Below are 21,527 nucleotides of genomic sequence, written 5' to 3'. Positions count from 1 at the left end.
CGGGACTGAAAAATTTGCAATTTCCCGACCAAGTCGGAAAATTTTCGGGACAGGAAATGTTCGAAATTTCCCGAAGCACTGGAAATCTCGAATTTTACAAGTCATTTTCACTTTAAGTGATTGTTTTTTCATTTCTAGAATAAAAACTTACAATTGTCGAAAAGTTCCAGAAACTTACAAGGCAGAAAACGACGAGAATTAACGACTTTTTAAAGTAAAGGATCCCGCACACCCCTAATGAATAACGTTGAGTCGTTTACTGTTGATTATGTTATTTGAAGTCATACATGTTGCTGCTGTGAAGAGATAGATGTTGGTTGGTGATGCTGTATTTCCTGCAGTCTTTAACAATTTGGGTCCCATTTTATTTCCCTTTTTTGTTTTTGTATCACTTAACATTGAAAATATTATTTCCGGTTCCGCGTTAGAATGCGGCAATGTTAGCACTATCTTCGCGAGAGTGGAAATGTTTTCAAAAAGGAACTTGCCTTGAAAGTTTTTGGTAACCGATAACATGTTCCAAAATTCTGATGGAGATTTGTTAGTTAGTTCTTTTTTCTCCTCCTCGCTAAAGTATCCAGATAAACTAATTCATAAAATGTAATTTACCAAGATTGAAAAAAGTACCTACGTTTTCCCTCATTTGGCAAAATCTGTCCCTACGTTCCTACGCGGGCGAAATTTAGTGAAAAGTCCCTATGCGTAGGGACATGTCCCTACGGTTGGCATCACTGCCGACACGTGCAGTATGAAGCGCCCTCTCGCGGGTGACAACTCACCCAACCCCCGATAAGCTGCAGGCGCTGTCGCGACAACTGAGGATAATGTAGCGATGACTAATCTAAGATTAGATGTCAGAAATAAGGTGCCAGAAATATTTGTATTTGGGAGGACACCTTTTCCAGCATCCTTGCGACAAGGTACGTGCTTATTTCAATTGTAATTGTAACTGTAATTGTGAAAAGTGGAAAGATTACAAAACAAGCGGTTTCTGTTACGGAGTTCCTGAACGCAATTTGCCGGGACCTGTTGCATGAAGAGCCCGCCGAACGGCCGACACGCTGGAGGTGAACGACTGAAATAACCTCCCTGTAGATATGACATTATGTGTGAATTGGTTTCTTCAAACTGGTAGCAAATTTTAACATGAGCTATCTGGAGAAGAGGTAGCATGCTTGATATTCACGAGGGAGGTCGTAGGTTCGATTCTCCACCTAGGCAGGATTTTTTCAGGAGTTTATCGTTGGATGTAAAGTAGGGTGCCAAGGAAATGCATGGTAAAAAATAAATATATATTTTTTGTGAGTCTTACCCCCTAAATTTTTTCCTTTTGACCTAAAAATAAGATAAATGCCTTTTTCTTCAAAATTTTTTAATATTTACAGGTCCCTCAAAAGCATTGAACTTTATAATTATTACCAGAAAAAGTGCTGTAAATGAAATTTGACGAAAAGAGGGAACTGCTTGTGATTTTTTAAATATAGTTCAAAAGTTTCTATATGATACAGTTCAATAATTAAAATATCCAATTTTATGTTTTTAATAAATTATCAAAGTTTCTCTTCTCTGAAATGGCAGCACAGTGCTTTCAAAATGGCTACCGTCCACAATCACGTTTTTGTTTTAGGTTTTATTTCCAATGATTTGATAATTTTAGAAGATAAAGCACCAAGACATTTTAGAAGATAAACATTTTAAAAGATAAAGAGTATGAAGACTTTTTTGAAGATGAGGACATTTTAGAAGATAAAGAGTATAAAGACTTTTTAGAAGATAAGGACATTTTAGAAGGTAAAGACAATAGAAATGAACAAATCTTACACAATTTTTTGTTTTATTTAAACAATATTTGTAAAGGATATTGATAAAGTTACCTTTGTTTTATGTTCGATCATAACTAATTAACTACGCAATATGTATATTTGGATAAGTTACTTTTGAAATGAATTATGAAAGAAAACTAACCCTAAAAAAATATCACTTATTTAGTGAATGAGAGAATATTTAAAATTTTTGAACACGTTTTGAATTTATAATCAGGATCTATATTTTTAACATATTTATACGCTGTTACAAATTATAAATGCAATAATTAGGTGCGTTTTTGCTTTCAGGTAGATAGCTGCCATGACTTCACAAATTGGAAAAGACCGTGGAATTTGGTTGATTGGTGGCACTATAGATTTAATTACAGGATGCAAATTGCCATCAAATAGACAAATTTTAGCAAGATTCTTTCATTCTCACACAAATGAAAAGCAGACCATTCAAGAAAGTGCTAGGAGGACAACGATGGAGCTTCTAGAATTGTGGGAAAAGGCGAGAATACCTACTCGTCAAGAATACAATATCATTGTGAAAATTAAAAATTTATATGGACAATGGCAAACATTACAGAAAAATGCCAGTCGAAAAAGTGATACACAGAAACATAAAGAAGAAGCATTTACAGAAGCTTTGGATGATTTGTTTGATGTTGCCCATGCTGATGCCATGAGTCTCATAAAGATCAAGGAAGACAAAATGTTCTTGGAAGCACAGCGAGAAAAAGGAAGGAGGGGAAGTATGGGGCCGGTTGACATAAAGTTAGCCAGACAGGAAGAACGGCGTCATAAGCAAGAATCTTTACAAGATTTAAGAAAGCGCAAAGAAGAGCAGAGAAAGAAGGAGTTGGTGACAACTGATGTTGAAGTGCTTAGTGGCAGCAGTGAGACTGAAAACGATAGTTCATCAGATGATATGGTACCAGTTTTTAGTGCTTCAGCTGAAGATGTCTCACATTCTAAAAAGCAACGCGTGACTAATTTCTTTACTCCAGAGCTGGGCGCTGCTCTGGATCGTACAAAGGTAAGCGACAGAAATGCTACCTATATTTTGGCTGCTGCTGCAAAATCTCTAGGTCACAATCCTGCTGAACTAACTTTAAATAAAGAATCCTGTAGACAGTTTCGAAGACGAAACAGAGAGAACATTGCTACTCAAATCAAAAAGACTTTCTCACCAGACACACTATTGACTGTTCACTGGGATACCAAGCTATTACCCTCTTTGGAAATTCCTCAGTGTGGGGGTTCTGCTAAATCTGTAGACAGAATTGCAGTGCTTGTCTCTGGATGTGGTTTAATGAAATTGCTAGCTGTCCCATCATTACAAAATGGTACTGGTGAAGCGCAGGCATTCGCAGTGTATAACGCACTAAGAGATTGGAACTTGACTGATTCTGTTTGTAGTATGTCATTCGATACTACTGCAAGTAATACAGGGAGCAAAAGTGGCGCATGTGTATTGCTTGAGCAGATGATGAATAAAAAATTGTTATCTTTGGCATGCAGACATCATATTCATGAACTTATCATTGCAAGAGTATTTGAAACATTATTTGAGACCGGTGGAGGTCCGCAAATAAAACTGTTTCAGAGATTTTCATCGGTGTCGAACATTATCAATGTAGAGGCCTATGAAAGCAGTATTAGTGATATAGAGCTAACTCATGGTGATTGCGGTAAACGCGGTTTAAAATTACTTACGTGAAATTTAGAAGATTTCGTACTTCCGCGTTGCACAATTTAATGGTTCAATCCTATTAATTACGAAGATCCACTGTCTTCATTCACAAAGGGTACGGCGTTTGAAGCGGAGATGGTACCGCGTCACTACATTGTTTGTTCCCGGGCGGCGGTGGTTGCGATTTTTCCCGTTCGGCAGCACTGGCGCGCGCATCTTGGTTTGTGTCGTCTGCTTCCTGTTGTCCGGTGGCGTTGTCAGTTGGGGGTTGGGGGGCTGGGCAGTGTTGCTTGGTAATGTGCCGTTCCTGTTTCCCGCGTGGCTGGAGGGGGGTCGAGTATGTGCATAGCATCTTTTCTTTTTCAGGTCGGGGATCTTTCTGAGGACAGGGTGCCAGGTTGGGTGTGCTTGCCCATTGTCCAGGTTGAGTGCTGGTTTCTGCTGGATGATGGCATGGGTTTCTTTGATGGTGTTTTCTATTACAGAGCCGGTTGGGTGAAGTATGGATATGGAGGAGATGGTGTGGTTGTTGGGAGAGGCCTGATTTAGGTGTGTCGTTTTTGGCATCTTTTACATGTTCGTTAATCCGTTCTTGGACGGTGCGGATGGTTCTGCCAATGTAGGTGTTGTGGCATTGGCATGTGGTCTTGTAGACACCGGGGGATGCAAGTTTGGGTAGGTAGTATCTCTTGAAGTTGGGAAGTGCCCTTCCGATTTGGGATATTGGTTTGTGTGCTACTCGGATGTTGAAGGGTTTGAGGGCCTTGGCAAATTTTCCAGATGTGGTGGGGTGGTAGGGAAAGGCGATCCACTTGGGTTTAGGATGATTTTGGTTCGGGATATCTCTGTTTCTTGGGTGTCTGAACTGGGCTTCTGTTTTTGCGCACCACATGGATAGTTGGCGCTCGGTGTAACCGTTGTTTAGGCCAATTTCCGTTATGCACGCTATTTCATCTTGCAGGTCATCTTCTGTGCAGCTGTGCCTTCTGTGCAGCAGGAAACCAGGTTCGGGCACCCAGTATATCCATGCAAAATCCAACCACCCACCAAAACAGAAAGCTGGAGTATGGATGAGCTTTTACAGAAGAGCATTCACACACAGCTGCACAGAAGATGACCTGCAAGATGAAATAGCGTGCATAACGGAAATTGGCCTAAACAACGGTTACACCGAGCGCCAACTATCCATGTGGTGCGCAAAAACAGAAGCCCAGTTCAGACACCCAAGAAACAGAGATATCCCGAACCAAAATCATCCTAAACCCAAGTGGATCGCCTTTCCCTACCACCCCACCACATCTGGAAAATTTGCCAAGGCCCTCAAACCCTTCAACATCCGAGTAGCACACAAACCAATATCCCAAATCGGAAGGGCACTTCCCAACTTCAAGAGATACTACCTACCCAAACTTGCATCCCCCGGTGTCTACAAGACCACATGCCAATGCCACAACACCTACATTGGCAGAACCATCCGCACCGTCCAAGAACGGATTAACGAACATGTAAAAGATGCCAAAAACGACACACCTAAATCAGGCCTCTCCCAACAACCACACCATCTCCTCCATATCCATACTTCACCCAACCGGCTCTGTAATAGAAAACACCATCAAAGAAACCCATGCCATCATCCAGCAGAAACCATCACTCAACCTGGACAATGGGCAAGCACACCCAACCTGGCACCCTGTCCTCAGAAAGATCCCCGACCTGAAAAAGAAAAGATGCTATGCACATACTCGACCCCCCTCCAGCCACGCGGGAAACAGGAACGGCACATTACCAAGCAACACTGCCCAGCCCCCCAACCCCCAACTGACAACGCCACCGGACAACAGGAAGCAGACGACACAAACCAAGATGCGCGCGCCAGTGCTGCCGAACGGGAAAAATCGCAACCACCGCCGCCCGGGAACAAACAATGTAGTGACGCGGTACCATCTCCGCTTCAAACGCCGTACCCTTTGTGAATGAAGACAGTGGATCTTCGTAATTAATAGGATTGAACCATTAAATTGTGCAACGCGGAAGTACGAAATCTTCTAAATTTCACGTAAGTAATAGAGCTAACTGTAAAATTGAATCCGATTAAAGATGACATTTTGACTTTTTTGAAAAACCAGTTGCACATACATCAACCCAGAGACGATTACAAAGAATTGTTGAATTTAGCAATTCTTTTCCTAGGCGACCTATCTAGTGCTGCTAATATTAATGCGCCAGGTGCCTACCATCGTGCAAGATGGATGGCAAAACTCATTTATTGTTTTAAGATCTACCTGTTTCGCTCACAATTTCACCTTACAACCCGTGAACTTTCCCAACTTCGGCAGTTTAATCTGTTCGTTGTGTCCATATATTTGAAGGTGTGGTTTACTTGTCCTTGTGCAGCTTCTGCTCCACAACAAGATCTGGAACTGTTGCAAAAATTAGTTGAATACCGGATTACAAATAAAGCTGTAGCTAATGCAGCACTGAAAAGTTTCCTGCATCAACTTTGGTATTTAAGCGAACACCTAGTAGGTTTGGCATTCTTTGATGATAATGTGTCAGTGGAGAACAAAATTCTGATGGTCAGTGCTCTTTCACGAGATGAAAAAAACGAACCTGCTAAGAGAATCAACCTTGACATTGACAATTGTGACATTTCTTCAAAGCGATTATCTGATTTCGTTACTGTGAACACAAGACATATTTTTGTTGCACTTGATATGTCGCAGGACTTTCTTCGAGAGCATCCATCCAAGTGGACATCACTTAATAGCTATTTGGTTGCTCAAGTCAGAGTTAAATCACTTAAGGTGGTGAATGACGCTGCAGAGCGTGGAATTTCACTAATTCAGGAATTCAATCCTATACTAACAAATCAGGAGGAACAGAAACAATTTCTACTGCAGGTTGTGGAAAAGCACCGGCGTGAATTTCCCGAACCTAAGAAGTCGAAACTCGTAGAAAGTGTAACTGCAACAAGTTCCATTGAACATTGAGTTGATGGCTACAAAAAGTTTTGTAATTCACTTACTGACTCTTTACAGTACTTTTTGCTTCAGAAATACTACATTTATGGCTATTAATAACTAGTTTTCACACGTTTTTGTCATGTAAATAAATTTCCCTAAAATTAGTTAATGTAATAAATTTCAAATGCTTTGAGGAAGTGGTAAATATAATTTTTATGTCCTAATATTTTTGGTAGATAATTACTATGCCAAAAGGAACATTTTTGAGGGGTAAGACTTTAAAATTTTTAAACTTCGTTTTTCCTTGGCACCCTAATGTAAAGTTTATCCACCGTGCTAAGAAGTTAACATTGGTCGTCTCTGTATTTCACGAGGTGAAAGGAAATAGTAAGAGGAAGTTATTTCGATGATAGGAGGAGGTCACATGCCACGTGGGATGCGCAGATTCCAGTTACGTAGAGCTAAGTCTGTGATGGTGATTTCGAATATTGCAAAGTTAGTGCGGAAAGTTTGTTATATCTGATACTCGTACTTTCTGTTCAAAGAAGACAAACATTTTAGATACAAAGCAGTGAGGAATTAACAATCATTATGAGGTTTTGAATTTTTTGTTTGTCACTCACTATATAAATACTTATTAGTAGTTTCTTATCGAATCGGCCTCCGTCGCAATAACAATTTACTTATGTTAATTAACGATTTACTATTAGTTTTAGATGCATGGTAAGATGGTGGTGAGGGGATTGAAAACAGTCATTATGAAGGAACAGACATAAAATTACCAATCTTAGCAAATTGAACTCATTAAATGCTCTCCCTCGTTACAGTACTGCACTACATCACTACTTAACATAACTGTATATCTTTTTTTAGTGTATCGAAATCAAATAATCAATATTTTAGGTGTCAGTGAAGAACAAAAATACATAACTTAAATAACATTACATTTTGCATCCTTAATACATATTGAGATTTGTGAATTAATCATGATGTGTGTGTTAACACAACATGAACAATAACTAAAAAGAAAAGTTTTAACTTTATATCCTGGAAATCTCCAACTTCTAAGGGTAAATATGCGCAGAAGGGACGACCCTCAAATGTGCATCGGATTCATTTTTTAAATATTCTAATATCAATGGTATCTGTTCAGAAGAAAAAAAAGAGGGTGGGATTTGAACCAGTGATCTTTCACGCTTGATGAGAAATAAGGATAGCAGCACCTAACCAAATGCTCTACATTAACTTAATGACGTTATACCCTTAAAAACATGTTGACGTTTATGAAGACTCCCACCTTCCTGTGTTTCAAGCACATTTTCTCGACAAGTCGTGTAAAATATATGTTTTTGAGAACTGTTCGATATTATGCAAGGTATTGTAAATAAAATGTTGCATAAAATCCTCACAAATTTGCTTCTATCTGCACAAACTTGATGGCAATTTCCTCCAGGTGGAGAAATACTCTATTCAGTGTTTCAAACCCCCAAAATTTCAAGTCGAGCAAGCAGAATCGTAAATATCCCTCAAGGTTCTTTTTCCAATGTATTATTTCTATTTGATTGTGTAATATAATAGCGGTTTGTAGTTTCTAAGTTCATGGAAAGTGTTAAATTGAAAACCTCTCACCGCAGTGGAAGGACCTACTCAAAGTTGGATACTCTCACCTGGAGCCGAAGTGCAATGTTGCTAAGTTTACGATTTCGGGACTTAGAATTCTTTCAGGGCGGTCAAATAAGATCTTGCGAAGTGTACATACATTTTAAGGCCACATCCGAAAGAAATGTTTATTTGAAAATATTCTTTCATTATCCATTTGTATTTTAAGACAAAATCTTTTGGTCAGCATAATGCTTTGAAAATGTGCCGATTCATCATGCTCCAACAAATTATTGTGAATTTGGAGGTTCTGCATTGAAATCCAGTCTGTGGCAGTGGTTTTACAAGAGTGATCTGCGAAGGCTAGAAAAAATGTTATAATCTTTTATACTTGTTGTGAAGACATGAGGAATTACAGTTGCTAGTTATTTAATAAACAAGATGTTAAAATTAAATATATTCCAAGGCTTTCTAGAGGTGAAAAGCATGACAGTATCATTTTGATTAACCTTTATAGCGCCACTCAAAATAAGATGATAAGGTGACAAGAAGAATTAGGTAAAAGTCCCATGCTATTTGCACCTTGATACTTTTATATTGTGGTGGAGACACTAACAGGCTTTCTGGGAAAAGTCTTTGTCATGGTTGGAGCACTTTTTCCCCTTTTAACATGCCCAGGTCACGTGTTCGAGTCCTTGTTTTTCGAGCTGTGCATGCTGACTTCAACATATTGGCTCATATTACATTTTGTGTGCCAGCTAGGAACATGAAACAATTTTCACTTCATTATGTAAGGTCAATACTATGAAAAGAAAGCTAAAGTTTACACCCTTTTCCCATAGGAGTGGGGAAAGATGGGCAAAGTCCAAATTTTTATTATTATTTCATGGAAATTTGGAGGGGCATGGCCTACCCCACCCCGTCTTTTTCACTTTGGTGTTCTGAATTGTACACAGTTGTATGCCCTGGGGGTCTTAGCTTCAAAACAAAACTTACCTGAAGAAGATTGGTCCAATAGTCTATGAGTTATACCGTTTTTTCCGAAATAAAATTTAAAAATCGCACGGAAAAGCCTCTGCGAATCAGGGATAACATTGGCAAACCTGCCCTGCGGTGTAAATGTGTGCCAGCTAGGAATTTGAAACAACTTTCATTTCATTACGAAAGATCCATACTATGAAAACAAAGCTAAAGTTTGCATCCTTTTCCCATAGGAGTGGGGAAGGATGGGGCGAAGTTCAGATTTTTATTATTTTTTCTTGGAAATTTGGGAGCCACGGCCCACCCCATCCCCTCTTTTTTACTTTAGCGTTCTGAATTGTACACAGTTGCATGCTCTGGTGTCTTCAAAATAAAACTTCCCCAAAGCACATTGGTTGAATAGTCTATATAACGTTTTTCCGAAATAAGTGTAAAAATTTAAAAATCGCGTGGAAAAGCCTCGGCGAATCAGAGGTTACATTCGGCAAACCCACCCGGCAGTATAAAGGTATGGATTGTTTATAATAGGATTACTTCTTAATATAAAAATCACTACTACAAAATACACGTTTCCAGATCATTAAGGAAGGGCCCCTTCAGAATTTCTAAGATCACAGAAGACTTTGTGGAACTGTCCCAAGAGTAAAAACTTATTTTCTGGATGTTTTGTCTTAAAAGCAAGTATTAAAAACCCATGTTTTAAATCAAGGCAGAACTTCAAATCGGAATTCAACTATTAAGGCCAGCCAGATGTAACAATATGCCTAAGTGAAATGCCCCTGTGATATTAGACTATTATTAAGTGTTCAGAATTATTGTTGTTAATATTATAATTAAATATAAAAAATAGGTTTATTATTAATGTATTGTCTAATTATAACAAGAGAAGAACTTTGATGAGCAACTTTAAATATTTGGTAAATTTCAGGACTTCAAATATTGAGTTGTCTTAGGATCCATAAGAGGTTCCACAGTAAACACCTGCTACCTACCACCACAACTTGTCCCAATCATATTCATTTTTAGGCCTGTGTGGCTTGAAACCCCTTATAATTGGCTACATAATTGGCATTTGCTTCCCCATTGTGTATCGTATATAGCTTAGCTGAGTGTGTGTTGTATATTTTTCTTCCAGTTTTGACTTCTGCCAAGCAGATACAGGGACATCTCCAGTTGAAAACTTGGGGCAGGTTGTATTTGGAGAAAGAATTAGACCATCCCCATATGAGGTAGGAAATCTTCTTTTAGGCATACAAGTTATTTGCTACATTTTCTTAATATGCTGTTTACTTTGACAGAGAAAATGACACATCGTTGTTTGGCAGGGTGCTAGTGAAAGAGGTATCAGGTATAAAGTTGTATTTAAAGATGTCTTATGTATAAGCAAATATGTCTTGAAGTCTGCAATTATTTGGAATGGATGAATGAAAATTATGTTTAATTCAGAAACTTCTCTTATTAGAGATTTCATGAGACAGCAAATTTTATGATTTTTATGTACTTTTTTATTATTTATTTAAGTTCTGGGGTAATTAAAACTGAACTGGTACTGTTAAAAATATATTGGTATTGGAAAATATCAGAATTTATTTACCAATACTGGTCAAATTTTTTCTGCCATTGTGGTCCTTCACGTGGACTGCGAAAATGCAGTCTAATTATCATGGAAATTATGCAAAGACAGAAGCTTTATGCTTATAATTGGATTTTGTGATTACATAATGTGTATTTCAATATTGTGATGCATTTCTTGATTATTTTTAAGGAAAACTCTTGGTAAATTGATGCATATAATTGGAGTGGGATACTAATGTCGTGCACCATGACCTTGCAGTCTAAGGCATCATGCTTTGGGCTCCGGCTATGGGATGCATGCAGGTTCGAGTCTCCTGGAGGAAGCTAACAACTTTTCTCTTTGAGATTTCAGCCTGTATGGGACTGGTTGCCACCCAGCATCGTGAGGAAATTGGGGAGATATGAATGAGTAGTGCAGGGTGGCGACACCTGAAAAACCGGGAAAAGTCAGGGAATTTGAGGTGTCAGGGAATTTTGTTTTGATAGACTCTTTTTTTTAAGATATCGTTATGGAACTCAAGTATTTTATTTTAAACTTACTGCGTATGATAAAATTCCATAATCCTTCCCTAGCTTGTGCTAATTTTTCAAATTCCAATTTTGCAGTTTGAATTCAAATCATAGAGAATAGAGAAATTAAGTCAATTTCATAGAAGATAATATTGGTACTTAACAAATCCATACCTGGATCTGTATGAGATTATTATTTCCATTTGCAAAAACATCGATTTACTGTAGTTTAGTTTGTAATTGTCAGGGAAAAATGTAAATTTTGTCCTGGAAAACCTGTAAAAGTCAGGGAATTTCATTTATGCTTGTTTGTAGTCTAGGTTTTCATGACCAGGTTACGATGACAAATGGGGCTTTGTTGTGCTGACCACACGTCACCCCATAACTGGTTGGATATCTCCCACTTCTCATAGGAGTGAGGCCGGTAGTCTGTAGGTACGCCCTGGCCCTCACGGGCAGTTGCGCCACGTGTTACTTACATACTAATATTACTCAATATTTTGTAACACTTTTAATTAATACAATTTTAAAGCAACAGTGAGACATCGGTAAGGGTATCTGTTCAGCCCTAGTTGCAGTGTTTAACAAAATCCAGTTTACACTCCCCCCTCACATAGTGAGTGAGAATGGAGCCTTGATTTTTCTTAAGTGCACTTTATGCTCAGAAAGACTAACCAAGACTGGACCTACAGGGCCTACAGTTTTATGTGCAATGTTTCTCCATTGGGGGATTGAACCCTGATTATAAGGTGACAAATTTTGCCACTAGACCATCTGGAGGCCATTTTTTCTATATTGTATATGTACTGACACAGGTATATGTACAGGTATGCAAATTAATAATTAATAATGATTAATACATTAATTGCTCTATATTGCTTAATAGTTATTGTTTGAATATCGGTACAGGAACAAAATTATAGTGTATGATCCTTTATCTGAATGTTACATATGGTCACTGTTTCGTGCCTAAATTATTTCATATGTTCATATTGTCCCATAAACATTTTACACATTCATCAAATGCTACATGTAACTTCACCTTGTTGGGTGCATTTTCTTTTAAATTTTTCTCTACAGAGGTGAACATTTTGAAATAATGAAATCACTATTGACCTGTGTTGTTGTCCAATTTCTTTATCCCTTCTTAAAGTGTGTTTTGTTAAGAGAATGTAACAGAAAATTATTTTTTTAAACATCCCCTCATTAAAAAGAAATATGTTTTTCCAATTATATACCTCAGATAAGTGAAAGAAGACTGAGAATACGTTAAATTATTATGTTACACCACAGGTTAAACTTTAGTCCATTTTTTTTAGAAACCACTCATATTAAATCTGATTATGGATCCAAAACGAATTCTATGCCTTTGGGCTTAGAGGTCTGCTACACCTAAAATTTGTAATTTCTTCCTAAAAATTTCCAAAACGAATTCTATGCCTTTGGGCTTAGAGGTCTGCTAGACCTAAAATTTGTAATTTCTTCCTAAAATTTTTGCTATCAAAGTGCAGAAGGAATATATTCTCCAAATTGAAAACAATTTTAATTGTGACTTACCAACCACCCACAACAACTAGGGCACAGATCAAACGTTTTGATAATTTTGCACCCCCTCCTATTGTGTTATTTTATCTGTATTCTGTTTAACCAAGACCAGATGTTGCCCCGAGGATGTAAGTTAGTAAGTAAGTTTGGAATTAACTGTAATATGAGTACATGTGTGTGCATGGTTTCTTATACCTGTCCATTTGCTTCCCTAGATCAAATTTTTGAAGCAAGAATCATGCAAACCAATATGTACAAAGCATTACGAGGGCGGCAATGCAGAATCTCAAAAGAGGCTTTTGCTGTTGAAGAAGGGCATGACCTTCAACTACCAGCATCACTGGATTGTGGGTATGTAATAGCTCAAGTGATAGAACCATTTGAGTTGTGATAATGTAGCAGTATGTTTTAACTGTTTGATTGTTCCTCTCTCTACTACATAGTAGCACCAAATGCAGCAGAGAAAAACTCTTCAAGTTTAAGTCCACTTCATGCCCAGATAGGGTAATCGGAACTGGACATACAGTTTAACGTGGGATCTGAACCATCTTCGATGTGCCTGCACCGTGGATCTAACCTGGGCCCCTTGATTATAATACTGCACCATCATAGAGGCCTGACTAGCTGCTGCAGAGTAGTAACTAAGCAACTGTGAAATTAATTATGTGTTGCTAACTTATCTTGCACAGGTTCTAAGAATTCAAGAAAGGATACAAACATTGATTGAGTTGTTAAATTGAAATTGAAGGTAGTGGATGGTGACTTAACTATGGGAGTTTTTTCACTCCGTACATAACATTGTACTTGAGCTTTTTCGTGTATGTACATATAGAGTACCACATGAAATCACTTTCCCTTGCTCATACTTGTTCGAGTCTCCCATGCTCAAGCATTTACAATGTGTCAATAATCATTGACACATAATGTAAAATATCCATCCTGGCAGTTTCAACCTACAATCATCTGTTTCGTTATCATATATCACTGTATTGGTAAGATGGACTAAACTACATTTTAACATTGAGATAATGACAATGTTTACTTAAGTTTCAGTCTCACTGCTTCTTTCACCTTACTCATGTATGTACAAGGTGGTTATAATTAAAGTGATGGTGTTCAGAGTGGTACAGCACGGGCTGTAATGAGAGTAGCAGTCTGAAACTTCGTAGATATGCTAATGAAGCAATGCGCTCGCGAATTATGCAAAAAAAAAAATAGTTCCAATTCTCGCCACCAGGGTAAAAAATGGTGCTGTAAGGAGTCAAAACGTGGTATAGTTACAGGAAAAAGACAGGAAAGATCAAACACATGAGAACAATGGCTCTGGCATGTTTATTAGGAACTATGGTTACAAGAACTGTTCAATATGGCCTCCCAATTCAGCAACATGCTGCATTCGTAACACGGCATGGTCGACGGTTGCTCGCAGCATGTCTGGTGAAATCTGAGCGACATGTCGTTGTATGCTAGCCTTCAGATCAGGCAGAGACCGGACATGTCCCTGATAGACACGATCTTTTAAATATCCCCACTGCCATAAGTCACATGGATTAAGGTCGGGGGATCTGGAAGGCCAATCATCTGGAAACTGCCTAGAGATGATGCGGTCATTAGTGAAGGTTTCTCGCAGCAAATCTTTCACGTGGCGAGCGACATGTGGTGTTGCCCCACCTTGCATGAAAATGGTGGTGTGTTCACAGTTCCGTTCTTGCAAAGCTGGAATCACGTGTTGCACAAGGAGGTCCCTATAACGTGCAGATGTCACTGTACACCTAACAGGCCCTCGAGGTGTCATCTCCTCAAAGAAAAACGGACCAAGAATGAAGGAGCTAGTGAACCCACACCATGCAGTCACGTAAACTGAGTGCAATGGTTGTTCCTGCACAACATGTGGACGAGTGGAACCCCATATGCGACAGTTCTGAGTATTCACTGTACCGACCAGAGTAAAATGCGCCTCGTCAGTCCACAGAATATTCCCCGGCCACATGTCATCCACTTCCATGCGTGCCAAAAACCGATGGGCAAACTCACGGCGTTGTGGAATATCTTGGGGTTTCAATTGGTGCACAATTTGAATCTTGTAGGGATACCAGTGTAAAATGCACCGCAATACCTTGCAAACTGTTGACCAGGGGAGTGACAATTCACGTGCCACAGCTCTAGCACTGGTTGCAGAAGTTGAGGCATGTGCTGCACGGTCAGCTACAGCTACAGCAACTTCGTCCACAACTTCCACGGGGATGGGCCGCCTTCCTCTCCCTGGTGCAACACCCAATTCACCTGTTTCCTCGAATTTCTTCATCTTCTTCTTCAGCCCATTAATTGACATGGGCCCTCTTCTCAGCCCTTTCTGTTGGCGATATTTCCGCAGTGCAGCGTTACTATTGCTCCCATTCTGGTAAAACAACTTCACTAGCAGTGCACGGTCTTTCTTCGCAATAGCCATTGCTTTTTACAGGGGAAAAATCAAACTTTTAATGTTCGGCGAACATTCACATCACTAAAGGAAAAAAAAAGCAACAAGCGTCACCAACAACAACCAGGGAGCTCACACAATGGTTAGGCAATGTCACCGACTTTGACGTCAGAGTTACGGAAAATTCCACGTTTTGACTGCTTACAGCGCCATTTTTTACCCTGGTGGCGAGAATTGGAACTATTTTTTTTTTTTTTTGCTTAATTCGCAAGCGCATTGCTTCATTATCATATCTACGAAGTTTCAGACTGCTACTCTCATTACAGCCCGTGCTGTACCACTCTGAACACCGTCACTTTAATTATAACCACCTGGTACTATTGGGCTTCGAGTGTATTTCACTCATTTTGCCTGTTCGAGCTTTATTCACTTAGGCCAGCTGCACACCGGATCCGACATGACGCAATGTGACGTGTAATTTTTGTTGCAAACCGACTCGGGGAATGTTTAACGTGAGGCTCTTATGGGTGACCGCACACCAGATGAAATATTTAACTTGAGTCACATTGCGACAGTTTGTGAATGTCGGGGGAATTGGGTATCACAAGGAGCAGCTTGCGCCAAAACAATCTGTGCATGCATGAATCCCTTCAGTTCAGCGACAGACCGGAAACTTGAGGTCAAAATTTCTGCACTGAGGGACAGTATCATGGCGAAAATATTTTTATTCAATTGCAAATTAAATGTGTTTATATTCTCACACAGATCGCAGAAACAGAAGATCGTGTCAGATCCATTGTGTGGCTGGCATTATTAATACCAGTAAATAATCGAAGCTATTTATGTTCAACCTTGTGAAATGAAATAACTTTTCTCATCTTTGCGTAGTTCAATTAAAAAGCAACATACATTCCTTTCTTCATTTAGTGGATGTGTCCAACTGCGGGAGGTTGTATTGTCTTCCAAACATCAAATAATATGCACATACTGCAGTTGCCTGTTCATCAGTCATCATGTTGACTGAGAACACAAGAACCCTACTTTCATTTTTTTCGTTTTGTCGGAATATATTTCTAGCAAGTAATTATTTATAAAATACGATATTTTGGTATGTGACATAAGCTATGCATTAAGGTAATATAAACTGACTTGATTCACTTCATGAAAATAATTAATGCATTGATTCTCCTGTAAACTGTTATGTATTGTTCACCTGCTTCCAAAATAATAAAAGACAAACCTAGACCTATGGTGTACATGGACGAAATCTGCAATCAGATTTTAGCTGACAAAGAAAATGGCTCATTGTGTCACTTTGTGACTCGTGTTGCGTTGTGTCATGTCACTTTGTGACTCATTGTGTTGCATTGCATCATGTCGCTTTGTGACTCATCGTGTTGTCGCCTCGTATCCGGTGTGCAGCTGGCCTCAAGAGAAAAAGCTCTCAATTCCGTACTCTATCTAGTGTTGTCCGTGTGAACTATTTGGCAGTCAAGTGAAATGCTCTTCCTGCAGCACCCTAATAGAGAGTAAAATGCTTGCATATATTAATTAACCATTAATGTTGTTATGGAACATTTTCAATCTTGCATCACATATGTAGAATATCACATGTTAAGAAATTTCATATGGTACCTCAGTAATGAATTTCATTTTGGCCCATCCCTACTTTTCAAATATTAAATTCTATTTAGAGTAAAACATTTTTTTCAAATTTCGTGCTAAGAAAAAAGAGTGGCATTGAAGCTAAAAGCGTGGAAAACATCTGAAGGTCAATGTTAATATATCACCTGGTAATCACTTCCAATCAAATAACTTAATTAAATTTTTGCCATATGCACAAATATCACTTTCAATAGCATTGCTAAAAACAGCTTAATATTTTAACATCTCTAATTTTCTCCCTATCTGCCAATACCAATACAACATTGGAAAGTACATGGGTAAAAGATGTTTATTGGGTTTTGTTCCTTATAAAATAAGTACAAGTTGTTAATATGGTTTCAAGAACTCGTAACAAATTTATAATTCATTTTAAATGCTATAGCATATAATGAAAATGAATAGTTTAACCCAAATTTCCTCATTGTTTTGCCAGTTTGCCAGTAGTTTAAAGTTTTTCTTGCAGTCATTTTGCGTATCATATTCTGATTATTATTCTGATTTTTTTTTTCAGATAATATGCCAGTTACTTGGTGTTATCTGCTTGAAGATAATAGACAATTTTGTAGTACTGGATTTCCAATGGGATGTTACGTCACTCCTAATAAGGGTCCCCAGCATGCATGTGTAATGAGTGTAAGTACATAAGGGCTGTTGTCACACAAAAAATTTTACCTTGTGTTATTTACGTACTTTCAGACTTAAGTGTGTGTCATAAAGAACCCAGTATGTTACAATTTTACACATCAGGATGGTCTCGGGCAATCTCATAAGCAGTCCAATGCCAATCATCCACCAGCAAGGCACACGGCCTCCAGTAGTGCATTCACAATAGAAGGTTGCACATGTTTTCATGTCCTCGCTTGAAGGCGTTCACCCTCATACTGTACTCTATGGTAATGCATGATCTCCAGACCTTTTTTACAGACCTTTTAGACACTCACAGTTTCACTTTTTAACCAGGAACGTTGCTCCACCTTGGAAAACATATTGTGTTACCTTCTGTCTGCTCTGCACTGACTGCATAACATTAATTTGCTCAGACATCACGTGGGAGGTCAATGTCCGTGACACTGGGGAGGTGAAAGTACAACCTTGTGTGTGCAAACATGGTCTGGATCACATCTATCACCATTCCCCATTTAACACTATTAAATGTGATCACTTAAATTACCAGGACACACGTTTATATTTAGTGTTACACTAAAAATAAATATTTGCAGATCTGAAGTGCATAATTTGCATAAGGTACTAGTTTATTTCAATTGTTGAAATGCACATGAATATTGAGAAATTGCTCTTCCATTAGAGAGAGTGTGTGTATTTCTCTACATGTGGAAGTTGATAGCTGCTCTTTGCTTATTATCTGAATAAACGTAATTAGAACTAACATCGTGCTTTTCTTATGGAAGAAGAGAACATTTGAGGCGTTGCGGATACGAAGGGCAAACTCAACAAACATACATTGTGAGGGAAATCAGTTTCAAATTGTCAGCCACAGTGCGAACTCCACAAAGACTTGGTAACAGTAGATCGGAATGTTTCATGTGTGATTTCCAAAGTATTTTGTGGAGTTCGCACTGTGCTTAACTTGAAACGCATTTCCCTCACAATGCACGTTTGTCGAGTTCGCCCTTCATATCCGCAACGCTTCATTTTCTCTTAATGTGCCATTTTCACTGTACAAAGCCACTTTTTTACAATTTTCTTCGACCATTCTCTTTTTTGTTTATGTGATTTATTCAGTACTATTAAGAGAGATGCTCTTAATGTAAACAAACAAAATGAAATACTTTCCATAAGTGCCCATGTAAAATTCTACCTTTCAGTTGTTGTTCATTAAAGAAAGAAAAATTGAACAATCTGAAAAGATTCCATATTTTAAGTTTTTTGTGTGTGATTTGTAACTGCAAATAGTCTACTCCTGTGTGGTGTTTTAAAAAGTGATAATTTATTTTTCAGCCACAATATAATAAGCCTGATACATTTTATGTATTTAATCATGTGGAACTTGACATAACATACCACAGTGGGGAAGGAGAGGACTGGGGTGCAGGTTTCAAAGAACATGGTGGAAGAATAATATGTAAGTATTTGCAAATTCTCCTCCACTAAAATACTACTACTTTTTTTTAATAATTGATGTACGTACTCGCAGTTGAACCTTGGGTTTTACATTTTTCCGGGGACCAAGCTGGAAACCCTTAAATTGCAGGGAAAACATAAAATCAAGATTCCACTGTATATTGGTGTTTGTAGCAATTTTAAATACATTTTAAATTATAAATATAGGGCTGGGTTGATACCAGAGGCATCAAGATCAAACATTATCTGCTGAACTTTAGGCACCAATACCAACAGGTATTTCTCTTGTGTTTTAGTCCCCAAAATGCCACCTGACACTTCCATGGAGTGTAAATATACTGGACACATCCAAAACCTTTAATTAACTATGCTCCAGTATTGTGTGGAAAAATGGATAACTGCTATTTTAATGTTCCGATTATCTCGGGTGTGAAATTATGTATATTTAAAATTAAATCTCTGGGAGATTGATATGGTATTGTTCTAATGGAATAATTGCATATTAAAAGTTGATATTTATGCATATTTATAAACTTTATCAACTTCTAATATGCAATTATTCCATAGATTTATTTTTAAATATACATAATTTCACACCTGAGTTAATCAGAACATTAAAATAGCTGTTATCCATTTTTCCACACAATACTGGAGAAGAATTAATGCTGGCTGTTGTTGTGTTGGAGTGTTCAAGTGTCTGTATTGGTATTATTGAGAATTGGTAAGAAAATCAGTGATATCAGTTGAGCTCTGGTTATGTATAGTTAGAGGCATGCATATTTCATTTTTGATAGAAACACGAATTGTGAAATAATACACTGTAATATTAATTTTTCATGTTTTTAAAGGTGTGAGATGCATTTGTAACAAAATGATGCGAAATGAACCGCAAGGTGCAAAATAAACTCTTAAACGTGAAATTTAAAGTTTATTTACCGATGTTACACTTTCTGAAGTCTAGAATTATCCTATGAGTTAAGCAAATCATGGAAAATTTATCTATTCTGCTGTAAATATTTGAGAATCAAGGACTTGTTTATACAGGAAAAAACTTAATACTCTAATAATTACTTAAACTGTGCTACAAGTTTATTTTGTTTAGTAAGTAGAGATATGTATTTTTGGTAAATATAAAAGCAAAATTCCGGTACAAAAACAGTCAATTTCGGGTTCAAAAGTGGTAAATAAAATAAAATGTTTGTGTTATAGAGGTGAAAAACTGATCAAGAGCAGTATATAAAATGACATTTCAGTGTTAAAATGGTGAATATAAACCTAAATTTGATTAAAAAACTACTTATTACACAAACGTAACATTTCACTTCTAATAGCACATTTGTGTAGTTATCAGAGTATGAAGTTTATTTCTGTGTAAAGGAGTCCATTTATGCTTCTCAAATATATGACGCAGAATTAATCAATTTTTCCATGATTTGCATAACTCTCAGGATAATTCAGAACTCTGAAGGTGTTTAGTCTGTAAATAAATCCTAAATTTCTTGTATAAGAGTATATATCGCATCATTTCATGACAAAACAGGGTAGCAAAATGCACCTCACACCTTTCGAAAACATGAAAAATTAACATTACAATGTGTTATTTCATATTTTGTGTTTTTGTCCAAAACAAAATATGCATGCCCCTAGTAATAAGTAAAGTTTTTAAATGAAATGTAGGGTTTTATTCACCATTTTAACACGGAAATACCATTTTATATACTGCTTTTGATCCAGAAATCTTGATCTTTTATACAGCATAAATATATGGTTCCATATATATTGTAAATATTTTAATGCACAAACCATAAATTTGTATCAGCGTTGGTGTGGATATTGGTTCAAAGTGATATTGGCCCAGCCTTAGTTTTTTCTTAAAATAATAAACCAAGTAATATGCCAGAAATTATTATAAAACTAAAAGGAAACTAATCACGTGTTATTTTGAATAATGCTCCAAAAAAATCGATATACATGCTATGATTATTATCTCTGTCATTACTTTTCTTACAGCTGTGAAGGTTACTCCCAAAAGCATAAAGCACTCTAAAGATGCTCCTGATTGTAATAACAAGGAGCCAATGGAAGTTCCAGGTGCTGAATTAGCAAAGGGACAGAAGCTGTCTATTACATACACGTACTCAGTCACATTTCATGTAAGTAACATTGTATAATATTATGTGTTTGTAAATATAAAATTGTGTTTGCTGGCTGCCACGTGCAGAGTTGTAAGTGTAACGTTCTACGAAGCTAAAGATCCCAGATTCGAATCCTGGGAAAAGCATGTGTGTGTATTTGTGGCCCATCATCTATTTCATTGTTCATCCCCATTGTCGTGATTAACCCAATACATAGAAAAGCACCATAAACTAATAGAGATGGAAAGAATGAAAGAAAATTGTGTTTGCGTGGGTAATGTTTTTCCTGCATTTCATTATTTTCTGATGGCCATCAATCATCACTAAGCTATTTTTATAATGGTTTAATTTGTAGTTTCAAGTGTAGATTACAAGACAACAACGTAATCACTGTGCCATTGGGGATGCCCGCTAATTTAATAAGTTTATTATACACATTCACAATACTGTTAAGACTTCATTAGGGTTTTCGAGTCTGACTTTTCCAGGCAATTCTAAAATTGGATGTTCATTGTTCTTTCATCTGATTATGCTGGTAAACACTGACTT

At 37.6% G+C, this 21,527-nt stretch overlaps 2 protein-coding genes across 2 annotated transcripts in view; both read left to right on the top strand.

Annotated features, from left to right (window-relative positions):
• TM9SF2 (transmembrane 9 superfamily protein member 2) overlaps positions 1-21,527 on the top strand; it is a 69,597-nt gene that overhangs the window by 14,678 nt on the left and 33,392 nt on the right. Inside the window, exons 3-7 of the mRNA XM_083122682.1 lie at positions 10,183-10,276; positions 12,893-13,028; positions 17,273-17,394; positions 18,721-18,844; positions 20,854-20,996. Coding sequence (XP_082978808.1) covers positions 10,183-10,276; positions 12,893-13,028; positions 17,273-17,394; positions 18,721-18,844; positions 20,854-20,996 — 619 coding nt within the window. The remainder of the gene's footprint in view (positions 1-10,182; positions 10,277-12,892; positions 13,029-17,272; positions 17,395-18,720; positions 18,845-20,853; positions 20,997-21,527) is intronic.
• On the top strand, positions 1,820-6,494 carry LOC145987559 (uncharacterized). Its single transcript, XM_083121909.1, has 2 exons — positions 1,820-3,502; positions 5,899-6,494. The coding sequence occupies exons 1-2, from the start codon at positions 2,128-2,130 to the stop codon at positions 6,492-6,494; spliced, it is 1,971 nt and encodes a 656-aa protein (XP_082978035.1). The 5' UTR covers positions 1,820-2,127.

This window comes from Lepisma saccharinum, chromosome 5, assembly GCF_977018435.1.
Source record: "Lepisma saccharinum chromosome 5, izLepSacc3.1, whole genome shotgun sequence".
NCBI lineage: Eukaryota > Metazoa > Arthropoda > Insecta > Zygentoma > Lepismatidae > Lepisma > Lepisma saccharinum.
Note: the sequence above shows the minus strand (reverse complement) of the source record. Positions and strands in the feature narration are given on the sequence as shown.

What these genes read in the sequence shown, in the direction of transcription:
- LOC145987559 (XM_083121909.1), top strand. Translation starts at nt 2,128, where the DNA reads ATGACTTCACAAATTGGAAAAGACCGTGGAATTTGGTTGATTGGTGGC. An exon ending in GCTAACTCATGGTGATTGCG is followed by an intron (nt 3,503 to 5,898) that starts GTAAACGCGGTT and finishes GTCCTTGTGCAG; the next exon opens with CTTCTGCTCCACAACAAGAT.